This window comes from Charadrius vociferus, unplaced genomic scaffold, assembly GCF_000708025.1.
Source record: "Charadrius vociferus isolate BGI_N301 unplaced genomic scaffold, ASM70802v2 scaffold240, whole genome shotgun sequence".
Lineage (NCBI taxonomy): Eukaryota > Metazoa > Chordata > Aves > Charadriiformes > Charadriidae > Charadrius > Charadrius vociferus.
This window is the reverse complement of record NW_009646417.1, coordinates 368,171-387,092: the sequence shown is the minus strand read 5'-3', so window position 1 is coordinate 387,092 and position 18,922 is coordinate 368,171. Positions and strand designations below refer to the sequence as shown.

General features: G+C 43.9%; 1 protein-coding gene across 1 annotated transcript in view; it reads left to right on the top strand.

Moving 5' to 3' along the window:
* Positions 1-18,922, top strand: part of IKBKAP (inhibitor of kappa light polypeptide gene enhancer in B-cells, kinase complex-associated protein) — a 34,282-nt gene that overhangs the window by 2,971 nt on the left and 12,389 nt on the right. Inside the window, exons 4-24 of the mRNA XM_009880767.1 lie at positions 1,300-1,452; positions 3,114-3,195; positions 5,146-5,226; positions 5,543-5,628; positions 6,858-6,957; positions 7,856-7,946; positions 8,436-8,559; positions 9,214-9,304; positions 9,764-9,994; positions 10,295-10,465; positions 11,113-11,212; positions 11,894-12,076; positions 12,845-12,951; positions 13,455-13,558; positions 14,381-14,434; positions 14,536-14,641; positions 15,350-15,465; positions 16,188-16,261; positions 16,906-16,984; positions 17,243-17,322; positions 18,198-18,338. Of these exons, the coding sequence (XP_009879069.1) occupies positions 1,300-1,452; positions 3,114-3,195; positions 5,146-5,226; positions 5,543-5,628; positions 6,858-6,957; positions 7,856-7,946; positions 8,436-8,559; positions 9,214-9,304; positions 9,764-9,994; positions 10,295-10,465; positions 11,113-11,212; positions 11,894-12,076; positions 12,845-12,951; positions 13,455-13,558; positions 14,381-14,434; positions 14,536-14,641; positions 15,350-15,465; positions 16,188-16,261; positions 16,906-16,984; positions 17,243-17,322; positions 18,198-18,338 (2,354 nt within the window). The remainder of the gene's footprint in view (positions 1-1,299; positions 1,453-3,113; positions 3,196-5,145; positions 5,227-5,542; positions 5,629-6,857; positions 6,958-7,855; positions 7,947-8,435; positions 8,560-9,213; positions 9,305-9,763; positions 9,995-10,294; positions 10,466-11,112; positions 11,213-11,893; positions 12,077-12,844; positions 12,952-13,454; positions 13,559-14,380; positions 14,435-14,535; positions 14,642-15,349; positions 15,466-16,187; positions 16,262-16,905; positions 16,985-17,242; positions 17,323-18,197; positions 18,339-18,922) is intronic.

Sequence of the window (18,922 nt, the reverse complement as noted above, 5' to 3'; positions counted from 1 at the left end):
GGCCTCCATCGGTGGGAGCGCATCGGTGCCCGGCGGCAGCTCGCCTCTGGGCGGGTAGCGGCTGCTCGCTGGCAGGGCTCGCTCTTTGTGGAGGCATGTGCGGGGCCTTAGAGCCTCCTGCTGCTCCCTGCCACCCTTGCTGCTGTCTCATGGTGCCTGGGAAGTCGACTGTGAGGCTGCACTGTGGCCTTAGTGATTTGCTGTGTCTCTGAAATACTAAATGTGCCTTCAAGAGGGTCGTTGTGTTTGATACGGGTCATTCCTATGATTTAGTTGTAAGTGTGATCGGACAAACAGTGGTATCGGAGACACAACTCACATAACAGAAGTAAACAGGCAAAGGAATAGTGAAGAGTATACGAAGGAGCTTTTGAAACTGCCCGGGGCTGGGGGGGGCGCGGGAGTGTATCTCTAAAGAAAAAAAATGTTATGGAAATATTACTGAGCTATGGATTCCTGTTAGAGCTGGGTTGCAGTGTCTTCTTTGGAAATACACTATGCAACTCTGAAGCATTTAATTCCTTCAGTATGTTCAGTTCTAAAGTTAGCTAACAGAAGAGCTTTTGGGCTTTCCTGGGATCTCATTTTTTAAAGAAGGATGCTTTCTGAAAATATTGTGGCCTGTCTGTGAAGGCTATCAACTAAAATCTTTTTAGAATTAAAAAAAAATAGTCTGAAGCCTATCTGAAGTTGCTAAATATTTCAGCTTCCTTTTCTGTTTGGTTTTTTTTTTTTTGGGGGGGGGGGGGAGGGTATTTCAGGTCTTTATTACTGTGTTTTTTCCCCTGATGACTGGATGTGTAACACGTTCATGCAGCTAAGCTAGAGAGAGCTATGTTAGCTGAAGCTTTCTTGTTTTGCTGTACCTGAATGCACATCCAAATGGTTTTCCTTTGATTTTTTTTTTATGCTGTGTCTGTAAAGTCTGAGTGACTTCTTAAAAGTATTGGGACACTTAAAGCAGCTACCTGTTTGCCTCTTAATGTTGAGGGGGATTGAAAGATGATTAGCAAGACAAATTGGAAGTTGTAGCATTGCCATTTATTATTTGCTCTCTTACATGAGTTTCTTCATTGTCTCTCTAGCACTTTTAATGTGACCTTCACAGTTTCCAATGGATAAGTACTTGCACACTGGCTGTTTCCTGGTGCCATTCACGTACTCACTTCTGCTGTGTAATACTTTGTGTAATTGCAGTAGGATGAAATATACTTATGGATGTTATTATGTCATTTCTGAAAAAATCCCAGTGAGGCGATGTGTATGTAGTTAATAAGTCCTTGGTCTCTCTCTGTCAAGGTGACAAGAGAAGTTTCCTTGACTGCAGAAGGTTTCATGCCCGAGGATGGAAGTGGTTGCATTGTGGGTATCGAAGATCTTCCAGAGCAGGAGTGCGTGTGTGTTGCTACAGCAGCTGGAGACATCCTACTGTGCAATCTCAGCACGAAGCAGGTAACATGGCAGGAAAGACTGAGGGATTTCAAAGGAAAGGATGATATTGTTTTAATTTCTTCAGGGGTCAGTTGTATGTTTATTACTGAGCTGTGGTTACTCTCCCTTTTCTGGGCAGATGAACTGATTTTTCTGGGAGCCTTGGCAGGTTTAAGGACAGAATATATGCTCCATAAAAGAACCGGAATTGGGAACGATGGCATTCCTTTCCACAGCCCTAGTCCTGTATGTTTGCTCACGGGGCTGTTGGCACACGCCCAGCAGCACAGGATCCACTGGACAGTCTCACAGAAACAGGACATTGCTGAGACTAGGTACAGAATAAAGTAATCCATTCATAACTCACAGTGTAGCTACCTCTTTGTTATTATCAGTTAACACAGAACATCATGCTGATATGACTTATCTGAAGAGAGGATAAAGTGTTGTGATTTGAAGAACATTTGGAATAAAAAAGCCCTAGAAACCACCAAAGGGAAACCAAAATATCTTAGCCGAGTAAATATGGCAGGTACTGAGATACTTGCTTTCTGTTCCATCCTCAGTGTCGGATTTGTACAATCTTCAACAAGACACTTAAACACCACAGCAGCACCCTCTGAAATCTGCATCAGCTCCCATAATACCAGCCCAACAGTGCAGGTGTAGGTAGGCGTGAGATGGCAGTGGTCTGTCTGGGTTACTTGTCAGATTATCAGCTGTATCTGAAAAGTGTGTCCCATATCGCAACTTAAAACATGTCATAAAGGAATAGAGAATAACAAAAGATGTGATATGTGAGACTTTTCTTATACTGATATGTGGGACAGAGTTAAGGTTTAACTTCAGAACCTTTATTTCAAGGCTTTTTGGTTTACTTTCTCGATTTTAAGGTTATGAGGTTTTTGTGCAGTCTGGGCACCAAGAAGGAAGTCTTCAGGGTTACTTTGCTTGTTCAGAAACCTTTTGCATGTGGGTGATGGTTACTCTGCCCACCGGGTGCCCAGTCCCACTTTGTTTACCTGAAAAGATTGTGACACCCAAGCTTTATTCCTTGAATGGCATCATCTTGCTGTTTATCTTAATTGTTCTGTTCCATGTCTTTTGCAAATCAGGATAACAATGCATGGCAGAAGTTCTCTGCCCACTGCTATTGCTTATATTCTCATGATGGGCCAGTAAAACTGTCCCAGTTGTTATAAACCTTGAAGTTAGTGCAGCTATATACAGTTGTCAAGTTCAGTGTGCACAAGCCGATCAGAGTTTTAATGGATGTAGTGTCCCTTAACTGCATGTTCGAATTCCCTAGGTAAGAACCATTATGGCTGTGTTTTGTGACTTCAGTGTGTTTACCAATGTAGCCACAGACCTGATCAGGCAATATTGGTATTAACGCTATACATGCTGACATAAGGCTCAGAGTGGCAGAATAAAGCTCTTATTAAAAGTGTATGGTAGAAAATGCTAATCTCTAAATTATCTGGGTTCTGATACATAAACATTCTGAAAACATCTTTGGTTAGAATGTTTCTTTTGTTTCATTTAACACAAAGGGTAAAGTAAGACTTGTGAGTTTTCTAAGTAGCAGAGGATTTCCGTGCCTTGGTCACTGATTACTTGTGTGCAGGGATGGTGCTGCGCTGGTGTTCTGGCACTTCTGTGATCTTATTTTGGTCTTGCAGGTGGAATGTGTTGGAAGTGTGGACAGCGGTCTGAGTGCTGTGAGCTGGAGTCCTGACCAAGAGCTTGTTTTGCTTGCAACAGGTATCAACAACAGCCTGTAAGCTTTCTGTCTTTAAGAGTGAAACTCACTATGTCCAAAATGTAAAACACAGTTAAGTTTAAGACAGAAGAAGCAAAATACAAAGCTATGAAACTGGGACTAAGACTTAAAGAGAGAAAAAACCCCACCCAATCCTATATATGAGATTTCATTTCATGATCTATGAGGTGCTTTGGTGATCCAAGCAGAACCTGTTCAGGCCCAAAAAGCTGAGTTTTATAGAACAGTAGTAAGTCTTCCAGATCTTCCAAGGAAGTATATTGATTTTGCCTTTAAAACATAAAGACTCTTGCCTTATATCCCCATTTGATTTCTTAGTAACAAAAACTCCTTCTTGTCCTTTGGTAGGAAATACCTGCGTCACAGGCTCAACTTTGCTACAGATGTGTCTCAGCTAGAAAATAAAGTTAACCTCAAGCAAAACAGAATCACAGAATTTCTGAGGTTGAAAGGGAACTCAGGACATCACCTATTGAAATGCCCTTGCTCAGAGCAGGTTACCTGGAGCAAGTTGCTGGGAACCGTTCCCAGTCAGGTTTTGGGTATCTCCAAGGATGGGGATCCCACAACCCCTGTGGGCACTGTGTTCCTGTCTATGACCGCCCTCACAGTAAAAAATTGTTTTCTTATCTTTTAATGGAATTTGCTGTGTTTTAGTTTGTGCCTGTTGCCTCTTGTGCTGTCACTTGGCACCACTAACAGTCTGGCTCTGTCTTCTTTACCGTACCCCACCTCCTGCGTAAGATATTTTTACGCACTGTTGAGATTCCCTGTGAACCTTCTCTCCAGAGCAGTCTGGCTTCTCTCGGCACCTAACCATCTGTGTGACACTTCACTGGACTCATGCCAGTATGTCCTTGTCTCTCTTGTACTGGTGAATGCAAAACTGGAGCCAGTACTGTACATGTGTCTCACCAGTACTGAGCAAAGGAGAAGGATCACCTCCCTCAACCTGCTGGCAACACTCTTAATGCAGCCCAGAATGCTGTTGGTCACCTGTGCACCAGAGGCATATTGCTGGCTTATGTTCAACTTCATGTCGCCCAGGACACACTGGTGTCTTTTTTGCCAAGCGGCTCTCCAGCTACTTGGTTCCCAGTGCCTGAGATTGTTATTTTCCAGGAGCACAACGTGGCTTTTTTCCTTCTTGAGCTTTATGAGATTCCTGGACAGTCCGTCTCGCCTACTTGACAAGGTGCCTGTGGACAGTAGCACAACCTTCTGGTGTACTTACTACTCCACCCAGTTTTGTGTCATCGAGAAGTTGCCAAGGGTCCCATCATCCAGGTCATTAGTGAAGATGTTAAACATTTGCCCTAGTGTCCAGAGGCATGTCACTGGTGACTGACCTCAAACTGGACTTTTTACCACTGATAACAAGCTTTTGAGCTTGGCAGTTCAGCTGGTTTTCAGTCCACTTCACTGTCCTTTTATCTGTCCCATCCTTCATGAGTTTTGTCTATGATGATGTTATGGGAGACAGTGTCAAAACCTTATTAGAATCAAGATAAATGACATCCACTGGTATCCCTTTAGCCTTCTACAATGAGGTGACTGATTTGTGGATGTCACAACAGTCAGGTATGATATCCCCTTGATAAATCCATGCTGACTGCTCCACATCACCTTCTTGTCCTTCATATTTCAAGAGCAAATGTTTTAAGAGTGCCAGGTATTTATTTTGAAGGTGGAAAGAACTTGTTAAGGTTAGTCCAGGAAGTGTGTTTTAGAAGAAAGACTTGAAAGCGTTCTTCTGTTCCAGCTTGAGATTTTCTGCTTTGAAGGATGTGTTCTCTTTAGTATCTTATTACTATTAGAAATATTTCTATATTCAAGTCCATGACAAAACAACAGGACAACACAGGAGAACATTGAGTTTTTATTTGCTGGAGATACCATTGCCAATACTGTATTTAACGTCTACCCTGCAGGTCAGCAAACACTCATAATGATGACAAGGGATTTTGAACCAATTACTGAGAAGCAAATCCACCAAGATGAGTTTGGGGAAGGTAAGAAGTGCACTAAAATGAAATTGTTCGAACTGGTGTTGTAAGCATGTAGAAAGTAAAGAAATGAAGCTGAGCACTTACTGCACCCCAGGAGGCTTTTTAGACTGTAATGCAGCTGAAGGGGAATGCCAATATTTTACTTGTCAGCATAAATTCAAGTAACTTCCCTGTACTAGTGGACTTTCTGGGCTATGCAAATTTCTTGCAGGTTTTTAGAATTAAACTTGTATGGATGGTGTGGGTGGCTTGGACCTGTGGTTGCGTTTACCACACTGTGCAGAATAGTGCTGTAAGCCAATGATTATTTCTTTTTCAGGAAAGTTTGTTGCTCTTGGCTGGGGTAAAAAGGAGACACAGTTCCATGGATCAGAGGGAAAACAGGCAGCGCATCGCAAACAGATGGTATTATACTGGTTCTCTCACGTTAGGCCCATGCTGTCTGTGGGAAAACATGCATAAAGAGTTTTTGTTCTTTCTGTGTTGTCAGTTTACCACCACCTTTCTGGTCTTCATAGGCAGCTTCTGTTTGTTTCTTTTGTGATCTGAAATCCAGCATTTTTGTCCTCCAAGTTCAAGACAGCAGCTGGGAGTACTTAGGACTTTTCATACAGAGCTCAAAGCAAGAATATTTGCAAGCACTAGTGCTTGCAGAGGTAAAGCCACCCTTAAATGAGCACGATAGCTTTTGCTGAGTGAGTGCTGTATACTAAAGTGTTCATATGACCAAGAGACATAGCATGAAGTTTGGCTGACAGGACCAGAAATAACCATAGTTTGAGCTCTCAGAAGGGAGAAGAATTTGGGCTACTGAGCATCATCAGTCATGTGAGGCACCTCCATGTGCCTGCATATCTTTGTTCCTTTATCTGGCTCTTCCTTGTTTAGGTCTTGTTTTCTCTGCTTTTTATTTGGTGAAAACTCACGTAGCTAAAAATGCTCCACTGATGGATTTTTCTTCTTGTGTTTAAGTTTCAAAATTAAAACTGCTGCTGAAATTTGGCAGGCTAGAGTGCAGAGACATTAAATGTGGACTGTTCCAGCTTTATTTTTTGGAGGGACAGGATGAGGTTTGGCTGTATCTGGGAAAATATGCATAGTTTGACAAAGTTAAACTTTTGAACAGCTGCCTCTCTCTGTACATTCTGTTGAGATTTATTTTTTTTTCCTGTGTTGTTCTGCAAAGAACCTGTTTGCCTCAAAGAACACTACTTCTGATCCCAGCTTCTGTCTGCCATACAGATTGCCTGGATGGCATGCCATTCTCCTGCCAAGGGGTTGTGACTCCAGGCATCAGTCATGAACAAACCCCGATTCATCCTTGCGTCCAGCTTATGCAGAACTGGTGTATAAGCAGAGACCCTGGTGGAAGGGAAGGATGGCATGTGATCATATGAATAGTCATATGCACTTCCAGGAGGAGCAGATTGAATTTACAGACAGTTTTAATTCTAGTATTTCCTAAAATAACATTCTGAGTAAGGAATTTTTAACTTGACAGCCTTAAGGTTTTTTAATGGATTGATTTCATGCCAAGGCTCTAGAAGGAGCTAGTTTAGCAATGCAGTCTGTTTAGATAAAGGCAGCAGTTGCCTTCCCAAGCTTTGATGCAACTGTCTTTTGTGTGACTTCAGGAAGTGTCGCCTACTTCAGTCTGGGATGATGGCAGGCCTCGGGTGACGTGGAGAGGAGATGGGCAGTTTGTTGCAGTGAGTGCTGTCTGTCCAGAGACAGGTATGGGACCAAACTTACTTGAAATGCCAACATGTGTAAGAGGCTTCTTAAGCAGAAACTAGGCAAGGCAAGAACTGGCTGGTATTTCTGGTCTCTTGGCCACTTAAAACAAGGGTGAGTTGGGCTAATGAATTGGTCTTTTCTCTGTTTGGTGTTCTCAGAGGCATCTTATAGACATCTTTTGAACACTTTCTTTGCAGTTTGGTTTTCAGTCCAGTGAGAAGCCAGGAGAGGTTACTGCTGAGTAGTTACTATCTGAACTGCTTCTTTCACCACTGTTAAATCACCACCCAAGCTCTAAGCAATCTCTGGTGGGCTTCCAGAACCAAATGGATGAATCTGTTTGGGTTGCCATACCCAGTGTTCCTCACACTAGCAGTTTGGCCTTCCACACTTTTGTTTAAATGCTGGTAATACTTTTCCCTAGGTTTTGGCCTAGAGCTAAAGAGGTGATGAGCACATACATTTCTTGCAAGTCTGTAATTGATGTCTTCCGTGATAAATATTACAGAGTATTTTAAATGTATTGGTCAACATATTGAACTGCACCAAACTGTATTGCTCTTCCACTAGTTTGGGTTTTTACCTTCAGTACTTCAGATTAGGGAGGATCTTGCGTTTATAGGGAGACTTTAACATTTCTGTGGTGAAAGTTGGAGAGGGAAATGGCTATGACTGAGCTACATTAGACTGAAATTTCTACTCAGTTCCTTTAGAGTCACTCAGTCACTATGGGAGAACTGCTTTAGATAGAATAAGTTCTTACCCTGTAAGGTGTGCAACAGAAATCTCCTTTTTATTCATGTGCATCAAAACTTTCTCTCCTACACTTATAAAATTAGAAAAATCTCTTCCCAGTGCTTTTTTACACCTTTCTCTCATTGCTGTCAACCTATAGGTGCTCGGAAGATCCGAGTATGGAACAGAGAGCTTGTGCTGCAGTCAACAAGTGAGCCTATATCAGGATTAGAGCAAGCACTGTCCTGGAAGTGAGTAGCAAAGCGGTCTGCATGCTGGTAGCAGAGTGTTGCGTTGTATTCCCTGGTCACAGTCTTTCATCAGCATCAATTTAATTTCTCCATTGTTTGGTTATTTTTCAAAAAAACTTGAATAAAGCTTCCTTCTCGTCCAGCATGAGGAAGAGTAGCCTTTTAAACCCTAAAAAGCCTAATACTTGCATTACACATGGGAAGAAGGGGTAGATTCTCTGCACAGTCTCAATGTCAATGTGTTTTTGGACTCAACTGTATAAATAAGAATATTACAGGTCCCTTTGCCAGTGCTGACATTTATACGCTCACCTGAGGATGTCATGAGCCCTGGAAAATGTCTGTGCTGGACTTATGACTTTGAAGAGGGCTGAGGAAAACACATCCTCTGTTGCTCTTTTCTTCATGCCTCTGGAGAAAAAGCGAGATGATCAATGTTTAAAAGGACAGCTAGTGAGCAAAGAATTTTCATTTGGCTCTTTTTTTAAGGCCTTCTGGAAACCTGATAGCATCCACGCAAGAAAAACCCAACAGACATGATGTGGTTTTCTTGGAGAAGAATGGACTTCTTCATGGAGAGTTCACCCTCCCATTCCAGAAAGGACAGGTCAAAGTAAGTGCCATGCCTAAGCTTCTTGGATTAGAGTGTAATGGAGAGGAGGGTTTGATCTTCTTCAGATTCTAGGAGGAAGTTTTTAACCTAGCACTTAGTGCTGGTTCTAATGGAAAAAGTGACTTGAAAAGAGAACAATGAAGAAGCCTGTGGAGAAGATGCAATGCCCTCTGCGGGCCCATAGTAGGGAGAAAAGTACATGGGGATTACAGCCCTGGGGCTACAAATGCTTCAGAAACGCTGTTCAGGATGTCAGCAGTTGCAAGAGTGAGATGAAATATTCACGTTATCCCAAATGAGAGAATTGAGAAGCTACTGCTGGGGTGTTACTTCAACTTCTGCCTTTGGATGCTGAGAGGTCTTTTGGCAGATGCTTCCTCAGTGCCAAGGAAAGCAAAGACAATGCTGCATCATGTTTGTGGTTGTATCTCCAATTCATCTGTGTGGAACCACTGTGACAGGTTCTGCTTTAGGATGCTTTGCTCCAGCTGTCAGGAGCTTTGCAATACTCGAGGGCTACGTTAGTGTATTAACCCATGCACCTTACATTGTTGAAAATAAAGAGCAACTCATGGTCTTGCAAACCAATTGGGACTCATACTCATCCCTACACAGAAACAACAATATCAGTAAGAGCCCTGTTTGTTTCTGCAGGTTAATGAACTGCTTTGGAATGCAGATTCTACAATCCTGGCTATATGGCTGGAAGATCTGAAGGTGGAAAACTCCAACCCAAACAGTTACGGTGAGAGTGCTATGTGAGGCTCTGGCTCTTACGCTTGCCTGCAAATGTGTTTAGCTGTGGATGTTCCTCAGCAAGTTAGGAGACACTGGGGAGGCTTACCTACAGCTTTGAGACCCCTGTGCATGTCAGAAAGAACTGGTAGTTAAGCCTGGGCTCAAAGCATCTCCCAGGCTGCTGTAACTGGAAATGGTATTAATGGAATGCTAAAGGTGTGAGCCCTTCCTAAAACATGGGTACCTGTCACAAGGGGAGCTCAAAGAATTCTAGGATTGACTCTTTTGCACGAAGTCTGTTGTTAAGTTTTCTTGTACTGGATGTTGTATGACACAGCGCATGGGCTGAAGACTAGAACTATTATTTTCATTGTATTTAACCCACCCGTAGAAGAGCAGTGCTGGTGGGAAGGGTTTGAGATGGGTCTTGAGTAGTAGTCTGTAGTAACCATTTGTTTTTCTATAGTTCAGCTGTGGACCACAGGGAACTATCACTGGTACCTGAAGCAAAGTCTACATTTTGGTAGCTTGAAGGAAAATCAGTTGGTGTCGCTGCTGTGGGACCGAGAGAACCCATATAGACTGCACATACTCTGCCAGGGTTGGCATTACCTCTCCTATGACTGGCATTGGACCACAGACCATGGGATGGGTGAAAATAGCCAGCATGTGGCAAATGTGGCTGTCATAGATGGAGGTAAGCAGTGGGAGTCCTTTGCAGCTCTAGGGTCAGAAAAGGTGGTGTAGCCTTTTGGATGCAGGCTGGATGGGATATGGTAGTTCTTCTGTTAGCTGCTGTTTTGACAAAGCTGTTAGTGAGGGGGACCATGCAATTGATGGACACTTCAGAGGTGGTTCAATGGAGTTAACTACTAAGGGCACAGCAACTGTATTTTCCTGCAACATTGTTCCTACTTTTAGTAAAGAACCTAACAAGAGCCCGACTAACATTTGGACTGGCTTACAGCTGGCGTTTTTCTCCTCTTTTCTTCCACAGATAAAGTGCTTGTAACAGCGTTCCAGCATGCTGTGGTGCCTCCACCCATGTTTACCTATGAGCTCCAGCTCCAACAGGCGGTTAATCAGATTGCATTTCACACAGATCCCAAACATAGTGGAGACATGGCTGTCCTGGATGCTGATAACAAGATCTCTGTGTACAGATATGGTGAGAGCGTGTTGCACTGTTTTGTGAAAGGAAACCCTCTGTCCCTGAGAGCAGTACCTGGGGGGACTAGCAGGGTGATGGTCGTTCACGCCTTTAGTAGTCAGGAGTGAGATATGTCTGGTCAACTGTGGATGTAAGCTCAGTTCTTTCATCTCCAGTAGTCTTGGTTGCACAGGAGCATTTTGGTGGTGCATTGGCTTTGTGAGAAGGCAGCGTTGGGTGCTTGGCTATGTGCTTATGCTGGTAATATCCCCCTGCCTAGCTTCGGCTTGAGTAGAGTGCAGCAAGTGGTATCTTCTGTAATCTGTTCTGATGGCGTGTTGCTGATTGGCATTGGAAATGTCTGGGAATAGCTACCTAGGGTCTACCTGAGGCACCCAGAGCTTCCCAAAGCACTCCTATATACAGTGTAATATTCAGTATGCTGTGAGACCAGAGGCTGTTGCTGCTGTCTCTGAGTTTTGTACTGTGACATTACAAGGTAACTGTGTTCCTCAGGGTAAGTGTTAATGAGGATTAGGTGTTGGCTGTACATGTAGGGTTAACTTTCATAATAGTTTCTGTAGTATCTACTTTTTGATAAGAATGAAGATGAAGGGGCTCTGTTGGCAGGATCTCTAAACTCTGTTTTGTTCTGCGTTTGCTAGGACGGAGCACAATGAATGACCCCACTGTCAGGTTTGGAGCTGTGGGTGGAAACGGATTTAAAGCAGCTGTGGAAACACCGTACCTGGAAAAAACCTACAGGTAACATAGAACTAGTACAGCTGTAGTGCGGACAAAAGGGTAGTGCCTGGCGGATGTTTTAGAAGTCACAGCTCTGACCAATTCTCTCAAGATTTTGAAGAGGTTGTCAGATAACATGATTTCATTGTGCCGACACTGTGGCTAAGGATTGGTCAACACAGTGGGCAATTTATCTTGAGAGGTGCCCTTGCCTGAGGTCTTGATCTAGTGGGAGCAGTGACTGTCAGTGGCAGCACTGAGGTAGCCTTTCCTGTGCCTGGTACTATTGGTATTATGGTGCTGCACTCTGTGCTCTTGCTCCCACAGTCAAAGGAGTGACTGTACAGTGCCCAGGCCCATGATCACAGCACATAGAGCAACAGAGCTGCTTGCATGGCAGGGACAATGACAAGGTATAAAAAACCAGCCTGCTCTGCATTTGTTCCCAGACACAGTTGTCATGGAAGCACTACTGCCTAGGGAAAACAAATGGGGCTCCTTGGGTCTCATTCTTCATATCCCGCCGAGCCTGTGGCATAATTCATGCTTTGAGTGTCTGTGTGTTTGTGCACTGGAGCCCTCCTAGCCATGCTGTGTGTCTGAACAGCCAGGCTGTGCCTAGGAACACCTTCACCTCTCCAGTGAGGTGGCCTCCTGAAATTCGGTTCTGTTTGCTTCCCAGTCTCTCTTATTTTGTGACAGAGTTGATGTGGGCAGCAACAACAATGAAGTGATGAATCCTCTGGGGCTCCGATTTCTCACCTGGCTGCCAGATGACAGCTTCCTGGTGGTTGGTCAGGGTCAGCATGCTGCTCAGTCTGTCCTTCACCATCTGACTGCAGTGCCTTATGTGACTGGAGCTGAAGAAGAACGCCTGAGTTTACGGTACTAGAGATCTGTCCATTGTGGGCGAAGTCTGAGAGCACCTCTGGACCGTGCCTAGAAGGAATTAAGTCATTCAGTAGATATGCAACCTGGAGGCTGTAGGTTGGGGGATTCAGCTGTCTTCTTGCAGGAGAACCAAACAGCTCACGAAGCTGCATACTGGTCAGCACTTGCCTATAGTCCTAATGCCTAGACCCAGCCTGACAAGAGGGTGTATGCTAGCATGTCCCTGTCAGTACAGGATGGCTCTGTTCCTTTGTCTGAATTCCTCCATTCTGCTGTTTGCCCACCATTATCAAGGTCCAGAAGGGGACTGGTAGCCCTTGTTACTCCTGTCCTCCTCCACTTCCTGGGCTTTGTGGGGTCAGTTGAATTAAAACCAGATCACAACAGGAAGCCACTTGGTGTACAGAAATCTGCTTTCCAAAGGGATCCTGAGAATTGCTTTCTGCAGCACTCACACAGCAAAGGCAGGCTGATTTGCATATGAACTGTAGATTAGAACACAAGAAGTGTGGACTCTGCAGGCTGCTGCAGGCATGCAGACAGTGACTAGCACAGTTAGGCAAATGCCTTTTGGCTGGAGTTGCTGGCGCTCTGTGGTGCCAACGTCAGCTGACATAGGTGTGAAAAGACTGCAGAAGATCCTTAGGTGAACAGGGTATCTGTCCATGCTGGAGATGTGCGTCCTTCCATCTGACCACAAGAAATGCAGGATCTAGATGTTAAATGTATCTCCTGTGACTGATGTTCTGTGTCTTGCTCCAGGTTGTCTGTGCCTGTAGATGGAGAAGTTATCAGCCTGTGCTGCTGCCCGGTGACCAGAACCGTAGCTCTGCAGCTGGCTGATAGACAGATCCTGAAATACCTGTGGGGTAAGCTGGGTCTTATTACAGTACCTGGTCTGAGGTGTAGTTATTACAGATTTCTCAAAAGGTTTAATGAAATTATTTGAATTTCAGGGACATGAGTGACTGTTGCTGGTAGTTGGTCCTGCATTTTGTGCTCCCTCTGCTCCCAGAAATGGGTCAAAATTGGTGATTTGTGTCAGAAAGCAGTTAATGTTGAGAATGATAGTTCAGACTGTGATTTGAAAAGAAATGGCTGATTTGGTGATATCAGAAGTGCTGACTGACTGCCATGTCCTTGGCGCTTCTGTCTTTTTCCACAGTGCAATAAAGATGCTGCTGAGTCCCTGGAAGTTACGGTCATTTTGTCTGCTGTGTCCTGGACTTTTTTGTTTGTGTCAGCATTCCTCCTTTCTGTCAGAAAGTGTAGCTTAGTCACGGCTCTAGTTTTCTTGAGATACATGTCATGTGGTTGTAATGTCTGAATCTTTGATTGGCTGGAAAACAGTTTGATCTTCATTGCTCTTTAGAGGCTTCTACTCCGTTGCTTGAGCCCTGGCGGACCAGCAGTGGCTCTGCTGTTCAGTTCCCTTCCCCTTGCGTGCAGACTTCTATCACAAGGATCAGTGGTGAAGTAAGTAAGACTGTGAGCAGATTAAACTCCCTACTCATTTTTTCTCTGTGTCAAATGTGTACCATGATCCTCTGTCCAGGGTCCAATGATACTTCTTAACTGCATTCCTCATAAGGCCCTATGCAGAGCTGAGAGCGTATCTTTCCTTGTCTTCTAGAGCATTTCTCATGACTTGCAGTTAACACCCAATCTCCCCATTCTATGAATACAATGAAAAATGTCATTGAAGACCGTTCAAATTTCCTGCAGTCAGTGCTCTGCTTTTTTTCAAAACAACATTTTGCTCTGTTTTATCTGAACTTATCCTATTAGGAAATGTGGCTGCATTGAGTTACTGCAGATTTCCTACTACTGGTGTTTTCTATTGGTGATGGTTTCTTGATAGATAAAACAGCTTGAGGAATGACTAGCTATTTTGCTGGTAGTTTCAGGGTTTGTGTCCTTCAGCTTGCATCCAGGTGATTGCTGTATGCAGTTGCTTTGCTCTGCTCTGTACTAGTTCTTTTCCTCTGGTATTTTTGAGCAAATGCTCAAGTGCTGAATAAAAACCAAATTATCTGGCATGGTTTCTGCTTCTGTTTTGTTGCTGTGTAGTCTTTCTTGGGTAGACCAAGCTGGGTTTCCAAACAGAAGTGTTTAAAGACACTTAAGTAAGCCCTCCTGGTATAGGTCGCATGACTTCCTGTCCAGCTTCTCTAAATAACTCACATGAAGTACTCAGTACCTAACTGTAAGGTACTTCAATCCAGTGCTAGTCAGTGTTATGAAACACTGGAGGCTATGATACTGATAGTTTACACTTGTCATCCTTTTTATTTACAGGAGGTGATCTTGGGCCTCACAGATCGATGCCGGTTTTTCGTTAATGATATTGAGGTACCAAAGTTTTTACCCCTCATTGCATCCCCTTTTCCTCTGCCAAAGGCAGCTTTCCTGTTCTGGTCTATACAGCAATAAACTACATCATGTTCCTACAGGTCGCTTCCAACATCACTTCATTTGCAACATATAATGAGTTTTTGTTGGTGACAACCAACTCCCACACCTGTCAGTGCTTCTGCTTGAAGAACATACCAGTGAAAGGTAAATGCCAGCTCTTGCTGCCTGATGTTAGCAGCTCATGGCCATTGTCTTGGAACCACAAGGTGTCCCCAGTTTTTCACAACCAAATCTGCTGTATTTGGATCACTCAGAGCAACTGCTTAAGAGACAGAGGAAGAGAGCTGCTTTCAAAAATCTATCAGAGAGCAAGGAGCACAGGGAACTGACTTTGTATATCACATGCTCCTCCCATGGAGCAGGATTTGTCCTGTAGTCATTGTCCCTTCACTGTTGTCAACAGCTTAGCCCTGTATTCTCTCCCTCCCCTCCACATAAAAAAAAAAAAAAAAAAAAAAATTAAGAAGAAAGGGCTATATGGGCTATATGCTGTTTTAAGGGGTGTGGTAGAGAAGGGACCCCAGTAGAAAGAGTTTCTGGTCGCGTCTGGCTATGAGACATATGAGGACCCTGGGAAAGGCAGGATGACACCTTATTGGTCCTTTGCATCTTTCAGTGCTTCTCTCATCTGGTCTGTTGAGCTTCAGGATCCTGGTGTATAGATGACATATCTCTACTTGGTGTACAGCAGTGCTTAGCACTAAGAGTTCCTCTTCCTGTCTGGAATTGTTGAAGATCACTGGTGTATTGTTGACTCAGTCGGTCCAGTATACCTTGCAGAGGTATAGGAAAGCCTGACTAGGGCATTGTGCTGCTGTGTGCCATGTGTATTGATAAATATGCTGTCTTCAGCCCTTCAGGCTGGCCTGAGCAGTGCTGCTGCACCCAACAGTGAGACCCTGCGCAAGGTGGAGCGAGGTTCGCGTATCATCACCGTTGTGCCCCAGGACACAAAGGTTGTGCTACAGGTCAGTACTCTGCCTCTGTCTGCTGAGGTCTGCTCTCAGGGGGTGTAGGGGGTCCCTCTCAGTGGGCAGCTGGCCAGCCTGCAAACAGCGTGTACAGTGCTACAAAGCTGCTGCCTTCTACTGCTGCAGCACAGTGCCTCACAAATCCCCAGCTGCCTGGCTGGATGCAGAGGGATTTTGAGCATGCCTGTGGGAGTTAGGTTCAGCACATGCAGCTGGGTATGCACAGAACTGGGAAGGGCTATTCAAATTCCATAGTGCTTCATCTTGTGGCCTCTCACAGTGAGCCTCAGGCTCACCTGTAAGTACTTGTATTTGTTAGCAGCCATCCTTGGCACCAAGTTTTCCTGAAGTGCTGAGCTCACTCTTCAGAACCAGCAGAGGTTCACAGAATAGAGAAGGGTGTCATCGAAAGGTGCCTCTGCAGGTGTGCAGCCCAACATCCTCCTCAAAGCATGGCTAACCTGAAAGCTTGGTCAGCGTGTTCTGGGTCTTGCCTGGTTGAGTCGAGTCCAGCCTCCTAAGGAAGGAATGTCTCTGAGCTGAGAGAATTTTCAGATCTTTTTCCACAGTCATTGAAATTGCATGTCCTTTGAAGCGAACAAGCAGGCCCATGCACCTGCAAGTAGCAGACAGGTCTAGAAAAGTGGCCAGTCCTCACTTTGCCTTCAATGTAGGGAGAGTAACTACAAATAAATAATTGTGTGGATCTCATGTTACAGATGCCAAGAGGAAATCTGGAAACTGTTCACCACCGAGCTCTGGTTCTTGCCCAGATTCGGAAGTGGCTAGACAGGTAAATGGCACTGGTGTATTCTGGTCTTCCCTCCCCTAGTCTGTGCTGTTAGAGGTTGGCTGGCCTGGTTTTGTTGTGCTGAGAAAGGGAAGGAGGCTAAACTCCAAGGAGTTGACTTCGTTAGTGGGAATGAAACTGTTTCTGGGGCTACCACTAGAAGTCCAGCTTTCATCAGTCCCAGCTGTCTCTCACTTCACCCCTGAAGAGCTTATATGTGTGCTGAGACTGTGTGGGTGGGAGAAATCTTTGTCTCCTCCATTCTCCAGATATCTTGATCACTTTGTGATGTAGCGTGCTGGTTTTGACGTTTGTTTATTTGTTTAATTGATTTACATTGAAGTTTACTGAAGCAGAAGTTGGTCCATTAGATTAAAATGTAGTTCTCTGTTTGAAGAGAGGAAGAAATTAATGCAAGGCCTGTATTGCTTCCTCAACCTGGCATGCATGCTGGTCTGGCTCACTACAGAGGCTGGCAATGAGCAGGATTGACCTTGAACATTTTTTCTGCAAGGCAATCTACACAGCTTATTGCCTAGGCTGGTCCCTTCCCAGGGGGTCTGTGCTTACCTCGAGTCAGTTGGCTTTATTTGCAGATATTGCACCTATCCACCACGTAAACTATCCCACTTGACTCATTCCTCCAGGCTTATGTTCAGGGAAGCCTTTCAGTGTATGAGAAAGCTGCGAATCAACCTCAATCTTCTCTATGACCACAATCCCAAGGCAAGTATGCCCAGTTCTGTTGTATTGTTTTCCATATCCATCTAGTTGTTGACATTGAACAATGGGCTCAAAAGAGTAGGTGGTGCTGTCAGTTCTGCTTTAAGCAGAGATGGCTGCTCTGCACTGCTGCATCCTCATGCACTCAAACCAGATTTAGCATTTCCTTCATCTTGCACATTCAGATAAAGTCTTTGTGTTTGTTCTTGTACTTAATGTACTTTTTCAGAATAACAGTAGTAATAGTCTTGTTCATTTCAGGTATTTCTGGAAAACGCAGAAACCTTCATCACACAAATAGATTCTGTGAACTATATCAACTTGTTTTTCACAGAACTGAAGTGAGTATAATTCTGCAAATGGAGGCATGCAGGTAATCAGTTATGGTACATTATTTCATCAAAATATTGGCAGCTTTTCAGTGTGGATTCAGGGAGGCAGTCAGAAATCTGGCATGTTGGGTCATAAAGACTTGAGTAAGCTCAATAGTTTCAGAGACAGTCAGTGTGCCTTGTTGGGAATTCCAGCTTGCAGGCATTCCAGTGAGGGATTAGTACATCATCTGACTGCTTTAACTCGTATTCTGGTTTTCTGTACAGGGGTAAGTGTGAACAGAGAAAGTTTTGTTCACTTGTAAAGAGGAGCAAGACTGTTTATCTGAAACCTGAGGCCAAGATACTTGCTTAGATTCCCAAATCAGGTTCCCTGACTTCTGTCTCAAAGGTTGAGTGACAAGAGGCTTTAGGGCATTGGTAGCTTCAGGACTTCTCTTGCTGAAGTAAATGATTGTGTATGAGCTGGAGCTATCACTTAGCTGTTCTGTTTTATTTTCAGTTTTGACCTGACCTTAAATATTTCTCTAGAAATAAAAGCAAATGGCTTAATTTTCAGAAGTACTCTGTGCTCAGCATCTCCATAATGTCTTTAGTGAAGACAGCTGTGTCCTGAAAATCTTGCCTTCTGATTTTTTTTGTGCAACTAAAGTAGTTGTTCTGACTAGTTTTTTTCAATGGCTGAGAATCAATTGGAATGAGTGAGAGATGTTGGAGAGCTTTCTCATATTGTGGCAGGTTGTCTGTGTCAGTACTGAATGACATAGGAGCTATTTTGTTGAGTAGTTATTTTCTGCATGCATTTGTGTTTCTTAACGTTTTTGTCTTTGTGCTGGGCTATCTGATGGACCGTGGTGGTATTCATGGTATCTGTTTTTATTTAGAGAAGAAGATTTCACAAAGAGTATGTACCCATCTCTGAATGGTAGCAGTAATGCTCAACCACGCCAGCATCCTGATCAGAAAAAAGTAAACCTCATATGTGATGTGATGAGAGTTGCCATGGAACACATTGACCCTCAAAAGTGAGTATTTTCTTATTGTAGGTCAAGAAACCATTAGAGAAATTTCTGGGGAGTCATTTGCAGAAAGTGAAGCTGTCCTTAACGTCAGTTATTTTGCTTTAGATCCTCTGAGGTGAGCCTGTGCTCCGCAAAACTTACGTAGCCATACCTTCCATCTGCTGAGGAGGCTGTCCTAAAAACCACAACATTTATTAATTCCGCAGATATCAAAACAACTTTTTAGTAGAAGAACTAAAGTAATAGATGCAGGATGCTTATAAGGGTTTAAGAAATACGTTTAATTTAGGAACAGGCTGTGTGGCATAGGGGATACACAGGCAAGATTGTCATCTCAGGGAGATGCTGGCTTTTTGGAGCAGCTGGCCTTTCGGAAAGATCTCAGCTGTTCCATTTTAGACTGAATTACTTTTGTAAATCTTCAGCTGCATATTTCTGAATGATTACCTTTTTGGTAACCATCCTCCTTGGATGAATCAACACCAGACAAGGATAAAGGGTGGGAAAATAAGATAATAACAGTGGTTAGTGAAGCAGTGTTAAACCATTGGCAGTTTATATATGAAACAGTGGAAAGAGGAGCAACA